The following is a 26,646-nucleotide window of genomic DNA, read 5'->3' as shown; positions in this document are numbered from 1 at the left end:
CAATGTCAAAAAAGCTAAATTAAATCCACACTGTGATTCAATGTTGTAAAACATATACCATGGAAACTTTCATGGGGGAGTGAATACTGTTTATAGGCACTGTATTTTCAATTGAATTTGGCAATAGTAGTTTTGCCACTTAATTCATGGAATATTTTTTGCCAATCTGGGACAAGGCATAGTTAGTGAGTAAAATATCCATGGCCCATGATTAGGGTTACTGAATGATACTTCAGATTCCTGTCCTGGAGAAACTTGTTGCTTGCATCACATAATTTGAGAAAAAAAAATGACCAAAATTCTTCCCAAATAGTAAAATAAAATTCTGCAATGACATTAATTTTTAAGAAGATCCGTTAAATCTTTCAAGACAGAATATAAGATATAAATGATAATTTTTTGCTCAATATCAGCCACCTCACCAGTGGCAGCAACATAAAAACACTGGGTAGTTCCCCTGTTTCAAAATGACTACAAGATAGAATACGAAATCTGAAAGTTAAAGTAATGCTGGGTAGACTGTCTAGACTATCCCCCAGCAGTTCAGACATGGGACGTTAATGTACCTTCTACATTCTAACTTATAAACAATAATTTCCATTGACAGTTTCGGGCAAAGAAAGATCTCACAGTGAGCCTCCCAGGCTGAAAGGATTTGCATAAGTGCAAGATTATTTTACATCCATCAAGATGGATTGTCTTGTGATCGTGTAAGTGATACCAGCCATATTAAGAATGAAGATCCACAGAGATCTGTGGTATCGGTATAGTGAAGGCAATTGCCCTCAGTTTTGTTGATTGGCCAGGTTTGGGTCAAGCTACAGAAGAGTTTACGGAATGTAGTACCATCAGCTGTGCCGATCAATGGCCATAAAATGACACTGGAAGTGTGGACATGGTCAAATATTTTCAATAAATGCAGGTTGATTTTTGTGAAAAGCAAAATGAGCATTGCTTACACACAAAATACTTTGCAGATGCTGGGTATGCATTGCTTAGTTCATATTGAGTCATTCCAAATGACTGGAAGTTAAAACAATTGGAAATTTGCCACCACAGAACGTAACTTAGATAAGTAAAGAAATATTTTTAAATAACATGATCTACTAAAGGAAACAGTCTCCAAAAATTAACTACATTTCAATCCTGGTAGCTTAACCATTCAGTGAGAAGGAATGGTATCAAATAATCCTTACGTGCAAACAAGCAGCTGGATTAACTCACTGAGTTGGGCAACATTTGTGGAGGAAATGGATAGGCAACAGTTTGGGTTGAGACCCTTCATCTCTTCTGCTTGGTATATCCTTATCATCCAGTACCCAGCAGAGTAGCTAGATAAACTATCAGAATAGTCAAGGATATCGCTACTTTAAGAACTTTCCTTGTTTACTACATATTTTTTTCCAAATTCTCTTATTGAACAAGGTCACTTAGCATTATAGGGTACAGATCAGGATTGAATCTGGGTCTCTTGAAAGAGAGCAGCCCTAACTACTGTACCACAGAGCTGCCCTAATTATGATTGTACCTTCATGCCATCCGTACAGATGTGCGTTCCAAAGGAAAGACATCTGAAGTTGGCAGCCTTCCTATTCAAGACAACTGTCTATCTCAGTTCAGCTAAATATCGCGACCTTTGCAATGTCCACAGTTACCTTACATTCCATTTTATGAACTAAGTAGTGAACACATCTTGAATTAAGTGATAACAAGTTTCATTTGGATAGTATGGAGGGTTGTCAAAGGTTACAGTGGGATATTGGTAGGATGCAAAACTGGGCTGAGAAGTGGCCGATGGAGTTCAACCCAGATAAATGTGAGGTGACTCTTCCTTCAGTTAGTCCTGACGAAGGGTCTCGGCCTGAAACGTCGACTGTGCCTCTTCCTATAGACGCTGCTTGGCCTGCTGCGTTCACCAGCAACTTTGATGTATGTTGCTTAAGTGTGAGGTGGTTCATTTTGGTAGGTCAAATATGATATAGCATTAATGATAAGACTCTTAGCGGTGTGGAGGATCAGAGGGATCTTGGGGTCTGAGTCCATAGGACACTCAAAGCTGCTATACAGGTTGACTCTGTGGTTAAGAAGGCGTACCGTGTATTGGCCTTCATCAATCATGGAATTGAATTTAGGAGCTGAGAGGTAATGTTGCAGCTATATAGGACCCTGGTCAGACCCTACTTGGAGTACTGTGCTCAGTTCTGGTTGCCTCACTACAGGAAGGACGTGGAAACCATAGAAAGGGTGCAGAGAAGATTTATAAGGATGTTGCCTGGATTGGGGAGCATGCCTTATGAGAATAGGTTGACTGAACTCAGTCTTTTCTCCTTGGAGTGATGGAGGATGAGAGGTGACCTGATAGAGGTGTATAAGATGATGCGAAGCATTGATTGTGTGGATAGTCAGAGGCTTTTTCTCAGGGCTGAAATGGCTATCATGAGAGGACATAGTTTTAAGGTGCTTGGAAGCAGGTACAGAGGAGATGTCAAGGGTAAGTTTTTTACGCAGAGAATAGTGAGTGTGTGGAATGGGCTGCCGGCAATGATGGTGGAGGTGGAAACAATAGCGTCTTTTAAGAGACTCCTGGATGGATACATGGAACTTAGAAAAATAGAGGGCTATGGGTAAACCTAGGTAGTTCTAAGGTAAGGACATGTTTGGCACAGCTTCGTGGGCCGAAGGGCTTGTACTGTGCTGTCGGTTTTCTACGTTTCTATTTATTTTCAGCTCAAGTACTCTTTGTCACTTACCATAATCATCAAGAAGAATGTTGTCAGGCTTAATGTCCCTGGAAGGGAAAAAGAAAGATGAATAACTTTTGTTAGTAGCTTCCTTCTTATTTTGAGCCTAAGGTGAATCCTTTTTTTCTAAGCTGCTTCTAACTATATCATTCTGATTTTCCAAAGCTGATAGATATTTCCAAAAGTAAGATAAATGAATAACATGCCCTGGAAATTGTGACGGCAGTCAAAGGAAGGGAACACTGTTCAAACATTGGAATTGAAAGGAAATTCTAAGGAATGTGCAGAACAACAAGGCATCAAGACTAACAGTTCATAATATCCTCCTAGTCTTCAATTACCTCTCCATCTTAACCAATTGTTTTCTTCAGATTGTGCCCCACTGAAGTTCAGTTCTACTTGGTTAAACAAAGCATTGCACAATGGATTTCCGTGAAACTTCACTTCTGCTTCAGGCAGAAGAGCAGGGTAAATTCACAGGTCCCATTGCTGGGGAGTGAGACACTTTTTGAGAAGTAAGTCAAGGATTTTATATGTTCCATCCTATGCTGTACCATCCAATTGAAGTTCAGCTTGCAACTGGAGTGAAGGAATTTACAATAGCAGCAGATCCTCAGAACAAAAGGAGACATATGCAGAACATAGTCAGTCAGTCAGTCCTGCCGAAGGTCTTCGGCCTGAAATGTCGACTGTACTTTTTTCCATAGATGCTGCATTCCTCCAGCATTTTGTGTGTATTCCTTGGATTTCCAGCATCTGCAGATTTTCTCATTTGTCATATGCAGAACATGCTGGGCACTGATTATAATCACGAATCAACAATCAATTATGATTAATAGGAATTGTGCTCAGAAGTAAGCTATAAGTGTCAACTGTTGCTCAAGCAAAGCAACCTTTCCTCTGATTCAGAAGATTGTGGATTCTATTTCACTTAACCGTGACCAATAACCCAGCAGAAATACTGTGAGTTCTGCTCCAGTGATGAGTCATTCTTATGTGAGGTCCTGCCTGTGACTTAAGGTGGGCATAAAGGACCAATTGACACTAAGATTGTGAACATCTTTTTTCTTTCTTTTTACTATTCAAACTATATCACTGGGGATCAAATCTCAGTCACTTGGGTACATTCAAGACTGACGTCAATAGAGTTTTAGATGGTAAGATTGGCAGAGTAGACTTAAGGGGCCGAATGGTCTAATTCTGTTCCAGTGTCTTATTGTCTAAGAGATATTAGCTTAGAGCAGGAAAGTGGAGCTGAGGTAAAAGATCAGCCATAATCTTACTGAAGGGCAGAGCAATCACAAAGGCTGAATGGTCCATTCCCACTTCTATTTCCTATGTACTCAGATTCTAGCTTGTAAATCAATTTAGAAAAATGATAGGCAATTCCTGTCCCAGAATGTGAGCTTTCCATCCAGTTTATTGGATTTTCAGAATGCTAACAGTTTCACGTGAATTCAAAAACAAATTTAAGGCCATGGGAACACAGAGCAAGGGGCTGGACAGAATTCAACAAAAGATTGTAAGGAAATAGGCTTGAGAAGTGTTTGTAGTGCCAATCTAGGAGCAGTAATCCTGGTGATCTGATGAACTGTATTGCTACAAATAGAACAAAGAGGAAATACTCTTCACGAGAATGCAAATGTTAGCTAAAACACTGTAATGGTGATACATTTTCAAATATACAAATTTGGTGAACCAAAGTCAATGTGAGAAAGTGTGTGACCGCAAAATTAGGTAGAAGAAGTAACCAAAGAGGCTACTATAATATTCACTTTTAGTTGAACAGGGGCTCCCATTAGATGGTATAAGTATTTCCAGGCAATGAAATGTTATGTAAGAAAGACCAAGGCTATTTTGGTAAGTCGTGAAGAAAGCTAGGATGATTTTTAATTGACAAGAAGCGAGTGAATACTGATATCCAGAGGAATGGTGGAAAGCTATGGCAGCAGAAAGTGAGGAAAATAAATTGTTTATTGACCTTCACCGTGAGGAGGTTGGATTATAAAGTAAGGAAATTCTGCTTGATACTTGTGATACCATTGAATGCAGTTTTGGTCTCTGCACTTGAGGAATGATACCATTGGTTTGGAGTACTACAGTATGGGTTCACCCAATGTCTGAGATAGCAGAGTTATTTTATATATTGAGATTGTGTAAGATTGAAGTTTAGATGAATGCATGTAGATCCCTTTGGGACATGCATTTAGATGAATGAACAAGGAAGATCTTAAGAGGCCTTGTCCAATCCACCAAAATCAGGGGCACGGTCCCAAGATAAGGGGTTGGTTATTTAAGATTAAGATGGGGAGGGATTTCTTATGTTCAGTGGTTTAGTATATTCAAGGCTGCAACTGGCATGTTAAAGGGACCGTGGAAATTGGGTGGGAAGAGGTGGTCGAAAGAAAGTGGAAATTGTACAACTTATTTCTGCTTCTGCTTTTTTACATCCTTATTTCAACAAGGAGCCTTTAAGAGAAAGCCTCTCTTCATTTGCTGAGGTACTTTAAGTCTTTGCTGCAATGACTAGTGGATACAACAAAAAAAGTTTTTAAAAGACAGTTTTAATTATTCCTAAACTGTTAATCGAAGTGTCAATGTTGAATGTTAACAGGATTTGCTGACATATGCTCAATGATTCAGGAATACTGATTTTCTCACCTACTTCTAAACAACATCCATTCGTCGTAATTTTGTACAGCTAATGAGCTGCAGTTAAATCCCAGTGATTTTCAAAGCCTTCAATGACTTTTCAAGTAGTAATGAAGTCCAATGAAGGTTAAATACTAGATTTTGTCAAATAAGACAAAGAAGCAGTATTATCCATTACCGTTGAAAATGTTTCCTCAACATACATTCTTCTATTGTTCTGTGCTTCTAACATGGTTAAATTCCCCCTTTTATGAGAGGAAGGGTTTTGTTTTAAAGGTTAAGAATCTGTTTTCAAATTAATCCAGCTGTTTTATGCATAGGTATTACAGCAAGATTGAAGGAGAGCTGCAGTTAATCATGAATATTCAAAAGTTACTGTCGGCTTTATTGACTCCATGCCTCATCAATAAAATGCATAGCCACAAAGTTACTACAATTGAGGTAAATACAAACCAACCTCACCTACTGTCAAGTCAACAATAAATTTATAAATCATGTGTGAAGTTGCCATCATTTATAGGACTGAAAATTAATCATTCTTCCTCACTCAACTGTCGTTAGAAATTTTACGTCCTTCCAATTCCAGCAAGCACAGGCCTAGAACAATCAAATGCTCCTTACACACTAACTTTTCATTGCTGGGATCATTATCGTGAACCTTCTCTGGACATTTTCCAATGTCAATGCATTCTTTCTTTGACAAGAGGCCCATATTTCCAAGTGCAGTCTGACCAATGGCTTAAAATGCCTCAGTATTACATCCTTGCTTTTATATTCTAGTCCTCCCTAACTGAATGCGGATATTTTTTCCTTCTTTACCAGCAACACAGCCTGCAAATTAACCTTTAGGAAATCCTCCACAAGGTCTACCAAAGTGCATGGCCATAACACTTTCCTGCACTACACTCCATTAGCCACTTCTTTGCCCATTCTCCTAATCTGTCTAAGTCCTTCTGCAGACTCCCTTCTTCAAACTGATTGGTAACACAATAATTTTAAATAAATGTTGATGATTAGCTTTGTCTCTTTGATCTTTATATAGTATCAAACCAACTTGCCCAATCCTCATTATCTCCTGTGATCCTTCGAAAACCTCTTGAACCTTCCTCTGATTGATGTGAGGAAGTGTCATAGAAACATAAGACAACCTACAGCACAATACAGGCCCTACGGCCCCCAAAGCTCTGCCAAACATGTCCCTACCTTAGAAATTACCTAGGGTTACCCATAGCCCTCTATTTTTCCAAGCTCCATGTACCTTTCCAGCAGCCTCTTAAAAGACCCTATTGTATCCGCCTCCACCACCGTCACTGGCAGCCCATTCCACGCACTCACCATGCTCTGCATAAAAAACTTACCTCTGACATCTCCTCTGTACCTACTTCCAAGTACCTTAAAACTGTGCCTTCTCGTGTTAGCCATTTCAGCCCTGGGAAAAAGCCTCTGACTCTGCACACCATCTTATGCACCTCTGTCAGCTCACCTCTCATCCTCCGTCGTTCCAAGGAGAAAAGGCTGAGTTCACTCAACCTATTCTCCTAAGGCATGCTCCCCACTCCAGGCAACATCCTTGTAAATCTCCTCTGCACCCTTTCTATGGTTTCCACATCCTTCCTGTAGTGATGTGACCAGTACTCCAAGTGGGGTCTGACCAAAGTCCTACATACTGTAGCTGCAACATTACCTCTCGGCTCCTAAACTCAATCCCATGATTGATGAAGGCCAATGCACCATATGCCTTCTTAACCACAGAGTCAACCTGCGCAGCAGCTTTAAGTGTCTTATGGACTCGGACATCAAGATCCCTCTGATCCTTTACACTGCCAGGAGTCTTATACTATATACTTCCATCGTATTTGACCTACCAAAATGAACCACTTCACACTTGTCTGGGTTGAACTCCATCTGCCAATTCCCAGGCCAGTTTTGTATCCTATCAAAGTCCCGCTGTAACCTCTGACATCCCTCCAGACTATCCACAACACCCCCAACCTTGGTGTCATCAGCAAATTTACTAACCTATCCCTCCACTTTCTCATCCAGCTCATTTATAAAAATCATGAAGAGAAGGGGTCCCTGAGGCACACCACAGGTGACCGACATCCATGCAGAATACAACCACTCTTTACCTTCTGTGGGCAAGCCAGTTCTGGATCCACAAAACAATGTTCCCTTGGATCCCATGCCTCCTTACTTTCTCAATAAGCCTTGCATGGGGTACCTTATCAAATGCCTTGCTGAAATCCATATACACTATGTGTCAGATGGAGATTAACCAGAAACAAGAGAAGTGTTTCACTTTGGAAGGTTCAATTTGAGGGCAGAATACAGGCTTAATGGCAGGATGCTTCACAGTTTGGAGGAACAGAGGGATCTTGGGATCTACTTCCAAATATCCCTCACAGTTGCCAAGCAAGGTGATAGGGTTGCTAAGAAGGCGTGTTGTGTGTTGGCTTTTATTAGTCAGAGGATTGAGTTAATTTTATTTGTGTTTTTATTTCGAGATACAGCATGGAATAGGCTACCTGGCCCTTCGAGCCGCACTACCCAGCAACTCCCGACAAACCCGATTTAACCCGAGTCTAATTACACGACAATTTACAATGACCAATTAGCCTACTAACTGCTATGTCTTTGGACTGTGGGAGGAAACTGGAGCACTCAGAGAAAACCCCTGCATTCGATGGGAGTACATACAGAGGGAGCCGCAGCTCTCTAAAAACCTGGTTATACCACTCTTGGAATATTGTATTCAGTTTTGATTGCCTCATTATAGGAAGAATGTGGACGTTTTAGAGAGGGTGTATTATAGACCACCAAATGAGGAACGAGAATTGGAGGAGCAAATTTGTAAGGAGATAGCAGGTATTTGTAGTAAGCACAAGGTTGTGATTGTGGGAGATTTTAATTTTCCACACATAGACTGGGAAGCCCATTCTGTAAAAGGGCTGGATGGTTTGGAGTTTGTCAAATGTGTGCAAGATAGTTTTTTGCAGCAATACATAGAAGTACCAACCAGAGAAGGGGCAGTGTTGGATCTCCAGTTAGGGAATGAGATAGGGTAGGTGACTAAAGTATCTGTTGGGGAGCAGTTTGGGTCCAGTGATCACAATAGCATTAGTTTCAATATAATTATGGAGAAGGATGGGACTGGACCCAGGGTTGAGAGTTTTGATTGGAGAAAGGCTAACTTTGAGGAGATGCGAAAGGATTTAGAAGGAGTGGATTGGGACAATTTGTTTTATGGGAAGGATGTAATAGAGAAATGGAAGTCATTTAAAGGTGAAATTTTGAGGGTACAGGATCTTTATGTTCCTGTTAGATTGAAAGGAAAGGTTAAAAGTTTGAGACAGCCATGGTTTTCAAGGGATATTGGAAACTTGGTTCGGATAAAAAGAGATATCTACAATAAATATAGGCAAAATGGAGTAAATGAGGTGCTCGAGGAATATAAAGAATGTAAAAATAATCTTAAGAAAGAAATTAGGAAAGTTAAAGAAGATAGGAGGTTGCTTTGGCAAGTAAGGTGAAAATAAATCCAAAGGGTTTCTACAGTTATATTAATAGCAGAAGGATAGTGAGGGATAAAATTGGTCCCTTAGAGAATCAGAGTGGACAGCTACATGTGGAGCCAAAAGAGATGGGGGAGATTTTGAACTTTTCTTCGGTGTTCACAAAGGAGAAGGATATTGAATTGTGTAAGGTAAGGGAAACAGGTAGGGAAGTTATGGAAACTATGATAATTAAAGAAGAGGAAGTACTGGTGTTTTTAAGGAATATAAAGGTGGATAATTCTCTGGGTCCTGACAGGATATTCCCTAGGACCTTGAGGGAGGTTAGTGTGGAAATAGCAGGGGCACTGACAGAAATATTTCAAATGTCATTAGAAACGGGGATGGTGCCGGAGGATCGGCATATTGCTCATGTGGTTTCATTGTTTAAAAAGGGTTCTAAGAGTAAACCTAGCAATTGTCGGCCTCTGAATTTGACGTCAGTGGTGGGTAAATTAATGGAAAGTATTCTTAGAGATGGTATATATAATTATCTGGATAGACAGGGTCTGATTAGGAACAGTCACCATGGATTTGTACATGGAAGGTCAGGCTTGACAAATCTTATTGAATTTTTTGAAGAGGTTACTAGGAAAGTTGACGAGGGTAAAGCAGTGGATGTTGTCTATATGGACTTCAGTAAGGCCTTTGACAAGGTTCCACATGGAAGGTTAGTTAGGAAGGTTCAATCGTTAGGTATTAATATTGAAGTAGTAAAATGGATTCAGCAGTGACTGGATGAGAGATACCAGAGAGTAGTGGTGGCTAACCATTTGTCAGGTTGGAGGCCTGTGACTAGTGGTGTGCCTCAGGGATCTGTACTGGGTCCAATGGTGTTTGTCATATATATTAATGAGCTGGATGATGGGGAGGTAAATTGGATTAGTAAGTATGCAGATGATACTAAGATAGGTGGAGTTGTGGATAATGAAGTAGGTTTTCAAAGCTTGCAGAGAGATTTAGGCCAGTTAGAAGAGTGGGCAGAAAGATAGCAGATGAAATTTAATGCTGATAAATGTGAGGTGCTACATTTTGGTAGGACTAATCAAAATAGGACATACATGGTAAATGGTAGGGCATTGAAGAATGCAGTAGAACAGTGGGATCTAGGAATAATGGTGCATAGTTCCCTGAAGGTGGAATCTTATGTGGATTGGGTGATGAAGAAAGCTTTTGGTATGCTGGTCTTTATAAATAAGAGCATTGAGTATAGGAGTTGGGATGTAATGTTAAAATTGTACAAGGCCAAATTTGGAGTATTGTGTACAGTTCTGGTCACCGAATTATAGGAAAGGTGTCAACAAAATGGAGAGAGTACAGAGAAGATTTACTGGAATGCTACCTGGGTTTCATCACCTAATTTACAGAGAAAGGTTGAACAAGTTGGGTCTTTATTCTTTGGAGCGTAGAAGGTTGAGGGGGGACTTGATGGAGGTATTTAAAATTATGAGGGGGATAGATAGGGTTAACGTGGATAGGCTTTTTCCATTGAGAGTAGGGGAGATTCAAACAAGAGGACATGAGTTGAGAGTTAAAGGGCAAAAGTTTAGGGGTAACATGAGGGGGAACTTCCTTACTCAGAGAGTGGTAGCTATGTGGAACGAGCTTCCAGCAGAAGTGGTTGAGGCAGGTTCTATGTTGTCATTTAAAGTTAAATTGGATAGCTATATGGACAGGAAAGGAATGGAGGGTTATGGGCTGAGTGCAGGGTGGTGGGACTAGGTGAGAGTAAGCGTTCGGCACAGACTAGAAGGACCGAGATAGCCTGTTTCTGTGCTGTAATTGTTATATGGTGATATAGGGTGCATAGGAGATTTACCAGGATGCTGCCTGTATTAGAGAGCATATTTTATGAGGATATGTTGAGTGTGTTAGGTCTTTTCTGTTTGGAGCGAAGGAGAATGAGAGGTGACTTGATAGAGGTGTACAAGATGATAAGGCATGGATCGAATGGATAACTAAAGACTTTTTCCCAGGGCAGAAATAGCTCATACAAGGGGGCATCATATTGGAGGAAAGTATGGGGGAGATGTCAGAGTTAAGGTTTTTATGCAGATTCTTTAGGGACATTTAAGAAACTCTCAGAAAGCCACATGGAAGACAGAAAAATGTCAGGCTATTTAGGAGGGAAGGATTAGATTGATCTTAGAGTGTTAAAAGGTCAGCACAACCCTATGGGCTGAAGGGCCTGTACTGTACTCTAACGTTCTATGTTCTATTTGAATGGGCAAGTCAAAAAACAACAGTCAAGAAGAACCAGTGGATCGTGTAGGATGGGCCACATATTGAGCAGCAGTTTCTCTAAACTAGGGCTTTGAAGAGGTCATCCATATACTGTATGTACCATGTGTATACGGATGTTGAGGTATGCAGGGTTGCTTAAACGTTATGATACAGAAGCAGACGTCCTGGGGTTATGGGGTGGATAATGTGATGACTTTGCATTGTAGAATCCCAAGTGGCTTATCAAGAGTCTGGAGCTGCCAAATCTCCATGAACTAAAGACCTATATCTAGGACACTCCTCTGACAAATGCCCAGAGTAAAAGCATAGGCTCAAAGTATAACTGTGTTTTAATCTTCCTTCAATAGAAAAATATGGTGAAAGAGCACTGTAGTGCATCTGCTGCCTCACAGCTCCACTGACCTGGGTTTGATCCTCACCTTGGGTCCTGTCCAGGTACATTTTGCACATTTTCCTTGTCACTAAGTAGGTTTCATCCAGATGCTCTGGTTCCTTCCAATGTAAAAGAACAGATTGGTAGTTTAATTGGCTATTGTAGATTGCCACAATGTAGGTAAGTGGGAAAGGTCTCAAAGGGACTTGATGCTCATCTGAGAGAGGACGAGACGATGAGTTGCAGGGCTACAGGAAAGTACATCAATGATCTTCAGATCTCATGTTCGATGGTTAAATGCCAAGCAGAAGTCATGAGCTCCAGCGGAGCAGTTAAGCACAGTGCCCTTAAGGGTCAACACCATGGCCAAAAATGTGGCAGGAGAGGTGGAATTCAAACCGAGCAGATGCACAGAGGGATGAGGCCTCCTCTACTGAGCATCTTGTTGGCGACTGTGCGGTCACTGGAAAATAAAACTGACGACCTCAGGGCAAGACTGCGGCATCAGAGGCAGATGAGGCAGGGCTCAATTGTTTGTTGCATTGAGACTTGGTTAAATACAGATACACCAAGTGCAGGGTTTTCAAAATGGATCGAACTGTGAACTCTGGTAAGGAAAAAGGTGGCAGAGTGTGCTTTTTAGTCAATTCTCGTTGGTGCATGGACTTTGGAGTTATGTCAACTTCTTGTTCCTCTGACTTAGAGCAACTAACCATTAAATGTAAACCATTCTATTGACTCGGGAGTTCTCATCCGTGATCCTGACCGCAGTTTACATACCACCAGCAGCCAATTATGAGCAAGCACTCATGAAACTGCACAACGCCATCTGTAAACAAGAAATGGTCCATCCCAAAGTATTTCAAATTATAGCTGGTGAGTTTTGCCAGGCCTGTTTGAAGAAAACCCTGCCCAATTATCACCAGCACAAAACCTGTTGTATCAGAGATCCCAATACACTAGACCACTGCTACACTACGATAAGGAACGCCTATTGTTCCTTCCCAAGATCGCATTCTGGCAAGTGGGATCATTTGGCTGTACGCCTGCCACCTGCGTACAGACAGAGCCTGAAGAACAAGGCTCCAGAGATCAAAACAGCCAAGAGGTGATGGCGGGAGTCTGAGGAATGGTTACAGGATTGCCTTGAGTCAGTGAATTGGGTTATGTTCAAAAACTCATCTGAGGACCTGAATGACAACACCAGAGTCGTTATGGACTTTATTGAAACAGCTGTGGATGTGTGTGTCCCCTCAAAATTGTTCAGGGTTTTCCCCAGTCAGAAGCTCTGGATGAACAGTGAAATTTGGAATTTGCTGAGAGCCAGATCAGAGGCATTCAAGACTGAAGATGAACAGCTGTGATCTCTGGAAAGCCATCTCATGGGCGAAGTGGCGATTTCGAACTCAAGTTGAATCAACGAAGGATACTCGACAGCCGTGGCAGAGTTTGAATGCCATAACCTCTTACAAAGTTAAATCCTGTGACATAGGGGACAGCAGATCTTTGCTTCCAGATGAGCTCAATGCCCTCTATGCTTGCTTTTGTTACGAGACGCACCTGACCAAGCCAGTTTCCAGGGTTTAGATGTTCTAAATCTCTGGAGTATGGATAGCTGGCATGGCCCCTTTAAGGGTTCAGGACTGTCCCGCTAATTGGCAATCACGTTTTGGGTGCCAAGAATTGAGTACTGTACTTAAAGAGCACCTGAATGGAGCCTCAATACTCAATGGTAAGCCCTACTAGTGATATCATCTAGTGCTTCTTTTGTGCTCAGTTATCGACTGAGTTTTATTCCATGTCTCGAACCTAGCCTTGGATAGTCCAGCATTTGGGCCCAAATCATCCTTATCAAGGACTCTCGTCACAGTACGATTGAGTCAATATGGACCCAGCGAGATATCAGAGTCTTTCACCTGCTGTGACCAGCCACAGCAAGAAGATTTCCAGATAGAGCCTGGAAATATACGAGCCATTTGTTAACTTTCGCAAGGAGGAAGCCAGAGTTGCTCGGGGGAGCCAGTCAATCGCTCTGCGGAGCCAGTACATCTTCCAACCCAGAGAGATTCGACAGTGACCTGGGCTCTTGCCACGGCTTCCTCATTCAATGCTCATTAGTGTTCGAACTCCAGCCATCCCAGTTCCCTTCACAGCACAGAAAGGTGGACTTCATTATCTCTCTTCTGACTGGTAAAGCCCTGGTCTGGACCACCACACATTGAGAACAAAGGTCGAAGGTTTACCTAGATCTGGAGGAATTCATGGCCACCATGAGGAAGGTGTTCCATCACCCTGCCGGATCCAGCCGAGCTCTGATTCAACAGGGTGGATGGCCAGCGCCAACTATGTGTAACATGCAGTCGGGTTTCGCTGCCGTGTAACATGCTGTAAGGTTTCACTGATAATGTAATGGTTTCTCTGTCGCAGCAATGTTTGCGTTATGACTAGAAATAATGGGGTTTGGAACGCTGTTGTTCTTTCTTGTGAGCTGGAAGAGAGATTTTCGCAAGCTTTTGCCAGGGAGAGATGAGGAGAGAAGATGCGAATAGAGAGAGTTGGTAGACCACTGGACCGGATGGACTTGGAGCAAGGGTCCAAAGGGCAGCGACAATCAGAAGAGGTCGATGGTGGACGATTGGCTTATCAGTGAGCTCCAACTTTGCGCAACAGACTGTTTAATAAGACTGGGCCCTTTCTTTTCATTTCTTTACTAACCATATAGTCAAAGTAAGAATTATAAAGCTTAATCGTTTAATCGCATATTGTGTACTGTTTGTTATTTTGTGGTACTGATTTGTAACAGGGGACATATCGCACAGCATCCACCCAAATGACATTTCTTAAGTTTGGCCGGGCCAGGGGCTATCACCCCCTATATTAAGCCACTAGCCAAAGCGAGAGTTGCATACGCAATTGAGTTTCAGACCTTAGCCCAAGAGTGGTTGGAACAGAGAGGCTTGGCCACTCTATACCGCCATGGACTCTGAGACAAACTTAAGGATGTCCTTGCCTTGGAAGAGCCAGCAGAGAACTCGAGGTTCTTATCAACCAGTCCATTCATCTCAATAATTGTCTAGCAAAGCATAAGTGGGACCACATCAAGAGGTTGAAGAGGGCTAGACCGAGCCTGGCCTCAACGCATTGTAGTTCCACCCCTGATCTCGGACCATGACCTGTTCAGGACTCAGTCAAACTCATGCAGATCAGCTGCTTTGGACTCTTCCCCAATGAGAGGTCCCGGCATCGAAGTCAAGGTTGCTGCTATTACTGTGGGGACACAGATTACCTGTAGGTCAAATGCCTGAGACTGCAACTATCAGCAGAACAGCAAAGACCACCTAGTGTCACTTAAGAAGCCTCAGGAGTCTTCCTCAAAGGAAGGTCTGGAGGAGACTGCAACACTCAAACCGGTCGCAATCCCTTCCATCTGCAAGGACTTGGAGGAGATCTTCTGAGGGGAAAGGCCTCATCTCTTCCACTGCACCGACTCAACAACTGTGCTACAGACCTGCTGCCTGGTACTTGCCCTCCGTAGGGTCATTTATGCGCACTCTCAGGCCCAGAGAGAAGTGTAGTAGAAGAGTATATAAGGAGGCTCATTCCATGGGCTTCATTTGGCCCTCCACTTCACCAGCAAAATAAAGATGGGAGCCTACGGCCATGCATTGATTATAGGGGTTAAACTGCATAGTGGTCAAGAATCGTTACCCTCTTCCACTCATGAACACAGCTTTCGAGATGCTCCAAGGGGCAAGAGTATTCACGAAACTAGACCTGCAGAGTGCATGTGATATGGTCCGTATAAAAATGGGTGATGAGTGAAGACTGCATTCAATAAACCAACAGGGTACTATGAGTACCTGGTTATGCCCTTCAGTCTTGTGAACACTTCAGCAGTCTTTCATGCTCAAGAATACTCTCCATAACTGAGCCTTCATCTACTTGGATGATATCCTAATCTTCTTGAAGTCCATTGAGGACCATGTTGCTCACATCAGGGACATTTTAAAAAGAATTTCTGGACCATGGACTTCACGTCAAGCTGGTGAAGTCCAAATTTCATGCAATTACCATTTCATTTTTGGGTTTCATTATCTATAATGGCAATCTCAAGATGGACCCTAGGAAAACCCAAGCAGTCAGAGGCTGGCTACAACCATCTAGTGTCAAACAAGTTCAACAATTCCTGGGGTTGCTGACTTTTACCGGAAGTTCAGCAAGAACTTCAGCTCTAACAGCATTAACTAAGAAATCCATGAGCCCTTTTGTCTGGACTAATGTAATGGACACAGCTTTTGCAGAGCTTAAAACACGGTTTACATCAGCTCTCATCTTGGTTTCTCCTAACCTGGACCTTCCTTTCATCATGGTGGTGGACGCCTCAGACAGTGGACCTTTGGTTCACCCTTGGAATGTAAACTGCACTCGTGTGCATTCTTCTCCAGGGGGCTATCCTTGGCAGAGAGAAGCTATAGTGTCGGAAATCGGGAGCTTCTTGCGGTTGTTAGCTTTGGAGGAGTAGCGTCACCGGCTAGAGGGGGCCAAGAACCCTTTTATAATTTGGACTGACCACAAGAACTTGGCTTATATTAAGGAAGTCAAGAGACTAAATTCCAGGCTGGCCAGGTGGTCTTTGTTCTTTAATTTCATCCTGACATGTTGACAAGGGTCAAAGATCTAGAAGCCAGAACTGGAACAAGAGGAGCAGCCTACCACCATTTTGCCCCAGGCCAGGGTGGTGGCACCAATTCGTTGGGGAACTGGCACTCTTGTACACAAGTCCCAAGTGCAAAGGGAGATTGCTATGAACAGTCCTCCGGCTTGGCTGTTCATCCCAAGTTCCGTCTCCAATGGGGACATTCGTTGAGAATAACTGCCTACTCAGGGATAGCCAGGACCCTCAAACCTATCAGGAGAAGGTATTAGTGGCCTAGAATGACAAAAGAGGTCCGGCATTACATGCAGGCATGCAAGGTGTGTGTCCGGAACAAGGAGTCCCTTACCTGACCTCAAGACTCCTCCACCTCATACCTGTTCCAGAAAGACCATTGGCACATGTCTCCATGGACTCTGTCACAGGTTTCTCACCATCTAAGGAGAAGTTGTCATCATGGCAACTGTCGATCAGTTTTTGAAAGGCTGCAAGTAGATTGCTTTGGATAAGCTATCATCTGTGGCAGAGATGACCGAAATACTCCAGGACCAAGTCTTCAGGATCCTCAGATCCCTGGTAGACATTGTCTCAGATATGGTCCACAATTCGCATCACAGTTCTGGAGGGCATTCTGAGTTGATTGAGGCAACAGCAAATCTGCAGATTTCCTCGTGTTAGCAAATCTTTCCTCTGTGTTTCACCCGCAGTCCAACGGCCAGATGGATCGTAGCAACCAAGACTGGAATGAACCCTGAAGTGCCTGGCCTCGGAAAGACCTGAGGAGTGGTACAGGCACTGAGGTCACCCACAGCACCTTACAGCATTCAGCACATGGGATGTCACCATTCAAGTGCCAGTTTGGTTCAATGGACCCTTTAAAATCCTGAGGGAAGTAAACCTGGTGGCTTGCAGCTCCCAAAGACCCCAAGATCAATCTGACCTTCCACATCTCTAAATTAAAACCTGTCTGCATCAGCCCCTTAGCCCCACCACCAACAGTCCCACCACCACCCAGGTTTATCGAGGGGGAGCAGGTCTCCTCAGTGAGAAGAGTTTTGGACTCACAAACTGTTCAGGGTGACCGGCAATACTTTGTGGACTGGGAGGATTCAGACCCAAGGAAAGGTGCTGGATGTCTGAAAGAGACATCTTAGTCATAGTCATAATCATATTTTATTGATCCCGAGGGAAATCGATCTTGGATCTAGTTCTCATCTACAACACCATCACTGATGCTCTAAGCAGCTAGGGCCATCAGCCATAGGAGAGGGGATCCTGCTACGAAACACCCAATCACGCCAGCTTCCAGGGTTTAGACGCTCTGGATAGCTTGAGGCTTCTTTAAGGGTTCAGGACTGTCTCACTAATTGGCAATTGTGTTTTGGGTGCCAAGAATTGAGTACTTAAGAGCATCTGAAAGGAGCCTCAGTGCTCAATCATAAGCCCAACTGGAGATATTGTCTAGTGTTTTGTTTTGTGCTCAGTTCTCAATCCAATTTTATTCCATGTCTCAATCCTAGCTTCAGATACTCCAGCATTTGGGTCCAAACTATCCTCATCAAGGACACTCATCATAACTTTGACCACCAGAACAGGGAGGAACCATCGTGCACCATGTCTCCCGATGATCCTTTGCTTTCAGTATCTGAAGATGATGTGCAGGTTGCCTTCAAGAGACTGAATCCAAGGAAAGCATCTGCTCCCAATGGAGTATCTGAAGACCTGTGCTGACCAAATGACTGGTGTGTTCATGGATATCTTCAGCCTCTCCCTCCAGCAGTGTGTGGTACCCACCTGCTTCATTCAGGCTTCAATCATATCAATGCCCAAGAAGAGCATGGTTTCCTGTCTCAACGATTATCGCCCAGTAGCACTTACATCCACAGTGATGAAGCATATCAACTCCTGTTTGAATGGCGACTTGGATCCACTCCAATTTGCCTACCAAAGCAACAGGTCTACAGCAGATGCCATCTTATTGGCTCTTCACACAACCCTGGAACATCTAGACAGCAAAAATGCATACATTAGCATGCCCTTTATCGATTACAGCTCAGCATTTAATACCGTTATCCTCTCGAAACTGTTCAATAAGCTCCAAGATCAGGGCCTCAATACCCCCTTGTGCAATTGGATCCTGGATTCCCTCACTTGTAGACCACAGTCAGGTCAGATTGGCAAAAACATCTCCATTAGCACAGGAGCACCACAAGGATGTGTACTTAGTCTGCACTCTACTTGCTTTACACCTATGACTGTGGCTAGATACAGATCCAACACCATATACAAGTTTGCAGATGACACCACTGCTGTGGGCTGCATCAGAGATAGTGATGAATCAGCATACAGGAGGGAGGTTGAAAATTTGGCTGAGCAGTGTAATAACAACCTCTCACTCAATGTCAATTAGACCAAGGAACTGACTGTATACTTCAGGAGAGGGAAACCAGAAGTCTATGATCCATTAATCATCAGAGGATCAGAAGTGGAGAGGGTCAGTAACTCTAAATTACTGGGTCTCACTACCTCAGACAACCTGTCCTGGACCCAGCATATAAATATAATTGCAAAAAAAGCATGACAGTGCCTCTACTTCCTCAGGAGTCTGCAGAGATTTGGTATTTCATCAAAAACCTTGTCAAGCCTCCACAGACATGTGGTGGAAAGTGTTCTGACTGGCTGCATTGCAGGCTGGAATGCAAACACCAATGCCTTTGAGTGGAAAATCCTACAAAAAGTAATGGATTCAGCCCAGTACATCACAGGTAAACCCTCCCAACCATTGAGTATATCTACCTGAAACATTGTCATAGAAAAGCAACATCAATCATCAAAGATCCTCACCACCCAGGCCATGCTCTTTTCTCACTGCTGCCATCAGGTAGAAGGTACAGGTGCCTCAGGACTCACACCACCAGGTTCAAGAACAGTTACTACCCCTCAATCATCATTAAGCACTTGAACAAAAGGGGATAACGACACTCAATTCTACTTCTGTTCCCACAATAGATGGTCTCACTTTAAGGATTCTTTATCTTGTTAATTAATGCTTCATTTATATTTGCATTTGCACAGTTAGTTGTCCATTGATCTTGTTTACAGTAATCGTTTTATAGACTTGCTAAGTACGCCCGCAGAAAAAGTATCTTAGGGTTATATATGGTGACATGTATGTACTCTGATAATAAATTTTACTTTGAATAAGGGCATGGGGGTCGGGGAAGAGACTGATCAAGTCAGAGTCATACAGCATGGAAATGGGTCCTTCAGACAACTTGTCCATTTTGACTAAGATTCTCATCTGAAGATAGGTCCATCTGCCTGTGTTTGGCCCATATCCTTCTTAACCTTTCTTATCCATGTCCCTGTCCAAAGGGGATCTAAGGGGATATTTGCACTGGGATCTGCCATGGCCCCAACAGATAGAATTATCTCCTCTGTGCCACAGTGAGTCAGGTTTTCCTTCAGAGTCACGTGTGGGGAAATTCAGAAGAAATGCATATATGCAAGGGAACACTTTTGGGGAAAGATGCTGAAGTTTTTCTGGAATGTTATATCAGAACAAAGGGAGTATATTGGACACAATTTTTCTTTTGACTTTGCCTTGGGCATTTCAAATGGCTGAGACTTCCTAATGGGAATGTAAATTCACTCTGTGTAAGTGCTCCTGATAAAGTGTGCTTAGTCTGAACAATCAGTGATCATCACTGTCCTTTTACACACTGCCATCACATCCTGGTGCTGCTGTTTCAATTTTGATTACTGAATACTGTACCTGGGTTACTTTTCTATTGATTGTTCTCTCTTTATCTTTTCCAATGATACTGAATTAGAAGTCATGCAATGCAGGTGGAATGCCATTGACTAGTCCATTCCATGTCCTGCCTGACATTCAGTTCCACTGAGTCAACAAAACAATATCCAGTGGAATACAAATATAGGTAATGCAGTTCGGCATTACCACCAAAAGATAAATTTCCATCCTCTTGATCATGCCTGACTGATTACAGTATTGTTTCTTGATATTTCCTACAAACATTTCTTTATCCCACATCTTTATTGAAAATAAGTATTAGTGTCACAAACATGAGAAAACCTGCAGATGCTGGAAATCCAAAGGAACACACAGGTGCTAAAGGGTCTTGGCCCGAAAAGTTGACTGCTTACTCTTTTCCATATTTGCTGCCTGGCCAGCTGAGTTCCTCCAGCATCTTGTATGCATTGCACTAGTGCGTTATTTGACAGTGCAAAGCATTGCAGTGGAACCTGATCGTCCTGTCACTTCTCACTGTGAAACTGAGCATTTTCTGGCCCAAGTTGGCGTGTTGAAATGGACTCCATTCAGTGGCTAAACTACAACATTCCAAATGGCTCATTTTCTCTTCTGAGCTGAGGGTCACTGCATTCAGCTGTTTTGCCTCTGACTTCTACAAACAGAATAGCAGAGAAGGTTGGGAACCTGCACATACCTCAGCTATAATTGATGTAGGTTCTCTGATCCAGGCACCACGTGCCATACAAGCATGCATCAAAAGATATACACTCCCCAGCCATGACATCTTTCCAAAGAAGTGAAAAAAACTGGAAATTTGGAAAAATGTGAGATTCTCCTCATTGATCCCCTGAACCGATCAAAACTGGTCTAAATAAGGGCAGTACTGGGTTACTCTGCTGTTTCCCTTTCAGGGACTTCATGAACACCACCAGTGAATAAACTCCCACAAAGTTCAACAAATAAAACCAATACCCTCCCCACACCACCTCTCCAGCATCAACAGAAAGTAGCTGACAAGTTTGAAGCCAGGAAAACACATGTCAGAATGTCTTGGTGGAAAGGAAACAACAAATGTACAGGTTGTAACTCCCTGTCACTCACAGGATGGAACATCACCACCAGATTATTTTCAACAGGAAACACATCGGTGATTTAAGACTTGGAGCAGGAAACAATTCGATTATTTTAGCTGAAACTGTAAACTAATGCGAGTGCAGAGCAGCCAGGCAGTGGCAAACCTGATCTATTAGTTTGAATTATCTCTACAACCTATTACAGGGCTTTAATGACCTAATTACATGTCTTGTCAGTCTGTACTGTGACACCTGAGATGCTCTTTAGAACCGAATGTAACATAACACAGTATGACATCCATATAGAATCTGACGGTGTTTGGTTTCAGAGAATGAATATTAAATTTTCAAACCCAACACAGGTAGATGCCAATTCACAAAATGGCTTCAAATGAGATCAGGATGTGTTCTGTCAAGGGCAGTGTTGTTCTCATAAGGTAACAGAAACAGGTTAATATTACCAGCACTAGAGCAGTTCCCCAAAGCTGTTTTCAGCATTAATATGAGTAGCACAGTGGCACTGCCTGTAGAGCTAGTGCCTCACAAAGCCAGCAACCTGACCTCAGCTGCTGATTTCCCTGTGACTGTGTGGGTTTCCTCCATGTGCTCCAGTTTCATCCAACATCCCCAGCTGTGCGGGCTAATTGGTTGCTGTAAATTGCCTCCAGTGTGTTGGTGAGTGGTAGAATCCGGGAGAATCTGACCAGAATGTGGACAGAATAATAAAATGGATTAATGTAGGATTGGAGTAACTGGGTCACTGACTGATGTGGCCGGTGTCCGTATTATATCATTCTGTGTGTAAATAATTGTCTATCTGAATGAGTTGGAGGAATTTTTCCATCATCTTGTTTTGGTCCAAATTGTCCTGGATCTTTGTCCTTTTTCTGCCTTTCCCTGGACATTACACGAGTTGGGATCAGGAGTCACTATTTCCTCAAGTGCAAATCCTGAATGAACCATTTCAAAAATGTCATTTTCCATTAATTAAGAATACAAACACAGAAACAGCAGCAGCCAAGAACAGAGCCTCTGAGCCATTCAACTTGTTGACTACAACTTGGATATATATTTACTTCACTCGAGGATTTATTAATAGAGAATGGAAAGAAGGACACTTTGGAGTGGTGCCTGAAAGATGTCTGCTTGGGCTACATTAATGACAGGGTCATTTCTGTTGCATCTTTGTTGATTAGGCAAAGCTATTTGGAAATGCAAACTGAGAGGCAGCAAAGGAAGTAAATGATAGGAAGTGGAGAGATGAACTATCACAAGATCACAAGACAAAGGAGCAGAAGTAGGCCATTCGGCCCATTAAGTCTGCTCCGCCACTCCACCATGAGCTAAACTATTCTCCCATCTAGTTCCAGTTTCTGGCTTTTTCCCCATATCCCTTGATACCCTGACTAATTAGATACCTATCAATCTCCTCCTTAAACACCCTCAATAGTCGGCCTCCACAGCTGTATGTGGCAATGACTTCCATAAATCCACAACCCCCTGGCTAAAAAAACTGCTTCTCTTCTCTGTTTTAAATGGGTACCCTCTAATTCTAAGACTGTGGCCTCTTGTCCTGGACTCACTCACCAAGGGAAACAGCCTTTCCACATCTACTCTGTCCAACCCTTTCAACATTCGAAATATTTCTATGAGATCCCCTCTCACTCTTCTATACTGTAATGAATACAGTCCAACAGCCGACAAATGCTCCTCATATGTTAGCCCCTACATTCCAGGAATCATCCTCATAAATCTTTTCTGAACTCTCTCCAACATCAGAACATCCCTTCGAAGATAAGGGGCCCAAAACTGCACACAGTATTCCAAATGAGGTCTCACCAATGCCCCATAGAGCCTCATCAACACCTCCTTACTCTTATACACTATTCCCCCTGAAATGAATGCCAACATAGCATTCGCTTTCCATACTGCCGATCCAACCTGGTGGTTAACCTTTAGGATATCCTGTATGAGGACCCCCAAGTCCCTTTGCACATCCGATTTTTGAATTTTCTCCCTATCTAAATAATAATCTGCCCGATTATTTCTTCTTCCAAAATATACAACTGTACATTTCTCAACATTGTATCTCATCTGCCATTTCTTTGCCCACTCTCTTAGACTGACCAAGTCTCTCTGCAACCTTTCCGTTTTTTCAACACTTCCTGCTCCTCCACCTATCTTGGTATCATCCGCAAACTTAGCCACAAAACCATTTAATCCATAATCTTTCTTTTTAAATCTTTTTATTAATTTTCCAAAATTAGAAACAGAATAACAATGTTGATACAGAGAGATTGGAATAAACTTATTGTTAATAAGCATATACAAAAAAGATTTCAAATAATGCAAGTACAATAGACTTCCAGACTCATGATGTAATTAATCATAGAGAAAAAAGAAATAAAAAGAAAAAAATACAAAGAAAAACCCCAAAAAGAAACAAAAAAAAGAACTAAATACTAAACCCAAAAAAAGCAAATGGAACAAAACAAGGCTAGACCATTATCTTAAATCGAACACGTTCGATAATGTCGTCAACTCCGCTCCTCTATTCATATATTTTAAGTTAATAAGAAGGATTCGGAAAGGTCAAATTACATCATATGAAAATGTTGAATAAATGGTTTCCAAGTATCTTCAAATTTAACTGAAGGATCAACAATGTCACTTCTAATTGTTTCTAAATTTAAACATAATATAGTTTGAGAAAACCATTGAAATGTAGAAGGAAGATTGGTCTCCTTCCAGTTCAATAAAATGGATCTTCTGGCCATTAAAGTAACAAATGCTATCATCCGACAGGCTGAAGAGGATAAAAATCTATGTTCTACCATTGGCAATCCAAAAATTGCCGTAATAGGATGGGGTTGTAAATCAAAACACAGAACTGTTGAGATAATATCAAAAATATCTTTCCAAAATTTTCCCAAAAGAGGACAGGACCAAAACATATGAGTTAAAGAAGCCACCTCAGAGTGACATCTGTCACAAATAAGGTTTATATGGGAATAAAAACGGGCTAATTTATCCTTAGACATATGGCCCATGCACTACTTTAAATTGTATTAGTGTATGTTTAGCACATATAGAGGAAATACTGACTAATTGAAAAAGTTTAACCCAGTTCTCTATAGGTAGGCAAAGTTGAAGTTCCCTTTCCCATTCATTTTTAATTTTATCAGATATACCTGGCTGTAATTTCATAATTATATCATAGATAGATGCTATTAATCCCTTCTGAAGAGGATTTAAACCTAAAATTTTATCAATGATATCAGTAGGGTATGAGGTCGGGAAGGTAGGCAGCACGGTATTTAAACATTTAATCCATAATCTAAATCATCAATATACATTGTAAAAAGAAGTGGCCCCAACACCAACCCCTGCGAATCACCACTAGTAACCGGCAACCGATCAGAATAGGATCCCTTTATTCCCACCCTTTGCTTTCTGCCTATCAGCCAATGCTCCACACATTGCAATATCTTTCCTGTAATTCCATGGGCTCTCATCTTATTAAGCAGCCTCTTATGAGACATCTTACCAAAGGCCTTTTGAAAATCCAAATACACAACATCCACAGCCTCTCCCTTATCAATCCTATTTGAGATTACCTCAAAAAATTCCAATAGGTTGGTGAGGCAGGATCTTCCCTTCATGAAACCATGCTGGCTTGTGCCTGTCTTGTTATGCACCTCGAGGTATTTCATAACCTCGTCCTTGAGGATCGACTCCAATAACTTTCCAACTACCGACGTCAGACTAATAGTTCTGTAATTTTCTTTTTGCTGCCTCCCTCCTTTCTTAAACAGCGGAACTACATTTGCAACCTTCCAGTCCTCTGGAAAAATGCCGGAGTCTATTGATTCCTGGAAGATCATTTCCAATGCCTCCACAATCTCCAAAGCCACCTCCTTCAGAACCCGTGGGTGCACCTCACCCGGTCCGGGAGACTTATCTATTCTTAGTCCATTTAGCTTCCCAAGCACTTTCTCTCTAGTAATCTTGACTGTACCTAATTCTATTCCCTGAGACCTCTGGCTATCAGGTATGTTGCTAATGTCTTCCACTGTGAAGACTGATGCAAAATATTCATTTAGTTCCTCTGCCATCTCTTTGTTACCCATGATAATTTCTCCAGCATCATTTTCAATCAGTCCTATATCTACCTGTGTCACTCTTTTACTCTTCATATATTTAAAAAAAACTCTTAGTATCCTTTTTAATGTTAATTGCCAACTTCCTTTCATAATTCATCTTTTCTTTCCTAATGACTTTCTTACCTTCCTTCTGTAAGTTTCTAAAAGTCGTCCAGTCCTCAGTTTTCACACTGATTTTTGCTTCCTTGTACGCCGTCTCTTTTGCTTTTATTTAACTTCTCTCTCGTTAGCCACATTTGTGTCATTTTTCCATTCATGATTTTCTTTTTTCTTGGAATATATTTTTCCTGCACTTTCCTTATTTCTTGTAGGAATTTCATCCAATTCTGCTCTACCGCCCCTCCATCTAGCTTACTTTTCCAATCAACTTGGGCCATTTCCTCTCTCATACCACTGTAATTTCTTTTGTTCCACTGAAATATCGATACACCTGATACCAGCTTCTCCTTTTCAAATTTGAAACTGAACTTAATCATATTATGATCACTACTTCCAAGGGGCTCCATTACTTCCAGCTCCCTAATCGCCTTAGGTTCATTTCACAGCACCCAATCCAAAACAGCCGATCCCCTGGTGGGCTTATGGACAAGCTGCTCCAAAAAGCCATCCCATAGGCATTCTACAAACTCCCTCTCCTGAGATCCAGTACCTTCGTGACCTTCCCAATCCACTTTCATATTAAAATCCCCCATAATTATCTTGACATTTTCCTTCTGACACGCTTTTTCTATTTCCAGCTGTAACTTGTAGTCCACATCCCGGCTGCTGTTAGGAGACCTGTATTTAACTGCTATTAGTGTCTTTTTACCCTTGCCATTTCTTAACTCGACCCATAAGAATTCTACCTCTTCTGATCCTATGTCCCTTCTTTCTAGTGATTTGATATCGTTGCTTACCATCAGGGCCACACCACCCCATTTACCTACCTTCCTATCTTTCCTATACACTGTGTATCCTTGGACATTCAGCTCCCGATCATATCCATCACTTAGCCATGACTCGGTGATGGCCACAATATCATATCTTTTAACCTGTAGCTGTACAACAAGATCATCCACTTTATTTCTAATGCTGCATTCATTTAAGTACAGTACATTTAGATCACTACCGATTTTGCTATATTTCTATCGCACAGCAAATTATCCTGTCTATTCACCTGCTTGTCCTTCTTGCCATCTTTGCTGCACAGTATCTTTGACTTATTTCTATTTTCCTCTTCCTCGACCCTAACACCCTGGTTTCCTTCCCCCTGCCATCTTAGTTTAAAACCTCCCTAACAGCTATATTAAACAATCCCGCCAGGATATTAGTACCCTTTGAGTTCAGGTGTAACCTATCGTTTTTGTATAAGTCATACCTCCCCCAAAATAGATCCCAGTGATCCAAGAATTTGAAGCCCTGCCCCCTGCACCAGTTACTT

At 42.0% G+C, this 26,646-nt stretch overlaps 1 protein-coding gene across 4 annotated transcripts in view; it reads right to left on the bottom strand.

Annotated features, from left to right (window-relative positions):
* Window positions 1-26,646, bottom strand: part of LOC134348977 (serine/threonine-protein kinase 32A-like) — a 343,099-nt gene that overhangs the window by 126,736 nt on the left and 189,717 nt on the right. For all 4 annotated transcript variants that reach the window (XR_010018548.1, XM_063052790.1, XM_063052792.1 and 1 more), the window contains exon 5: window positions 2,751-2,788. Coding sequence is in view for 3 of the 4 variants with exons in the window: in XM_063052790.1 (XP_062908860.1) it covers window positions 2,751-2,788 (38 nt within the window). In the remaining variant the exon portion in view is untranslated. The remainder of the gene's footprint in view (window positions 1-2,750; window positions 2,789-26,646) is intronic.

The sequence above is a fragment of the Mobula hypostoma genome, chromosome 7, assembly GCF_963921235.1.
Source record: "Mobula hypostoma chromosome 7, sMobHyp1.1, whole genome shotgun sequence".
Taxonomy (NCBI): Eukaryota; Metazoa; Chordata; class Chondrichthyes; order Myliobatiformes; family Myliobatidae; genus Mobula; species Mobula hypostoma.
Note: the sequence above shows the minus strand (reverse complement) of the source record. Positions and strands in the feature narration are given on the sequence as shown.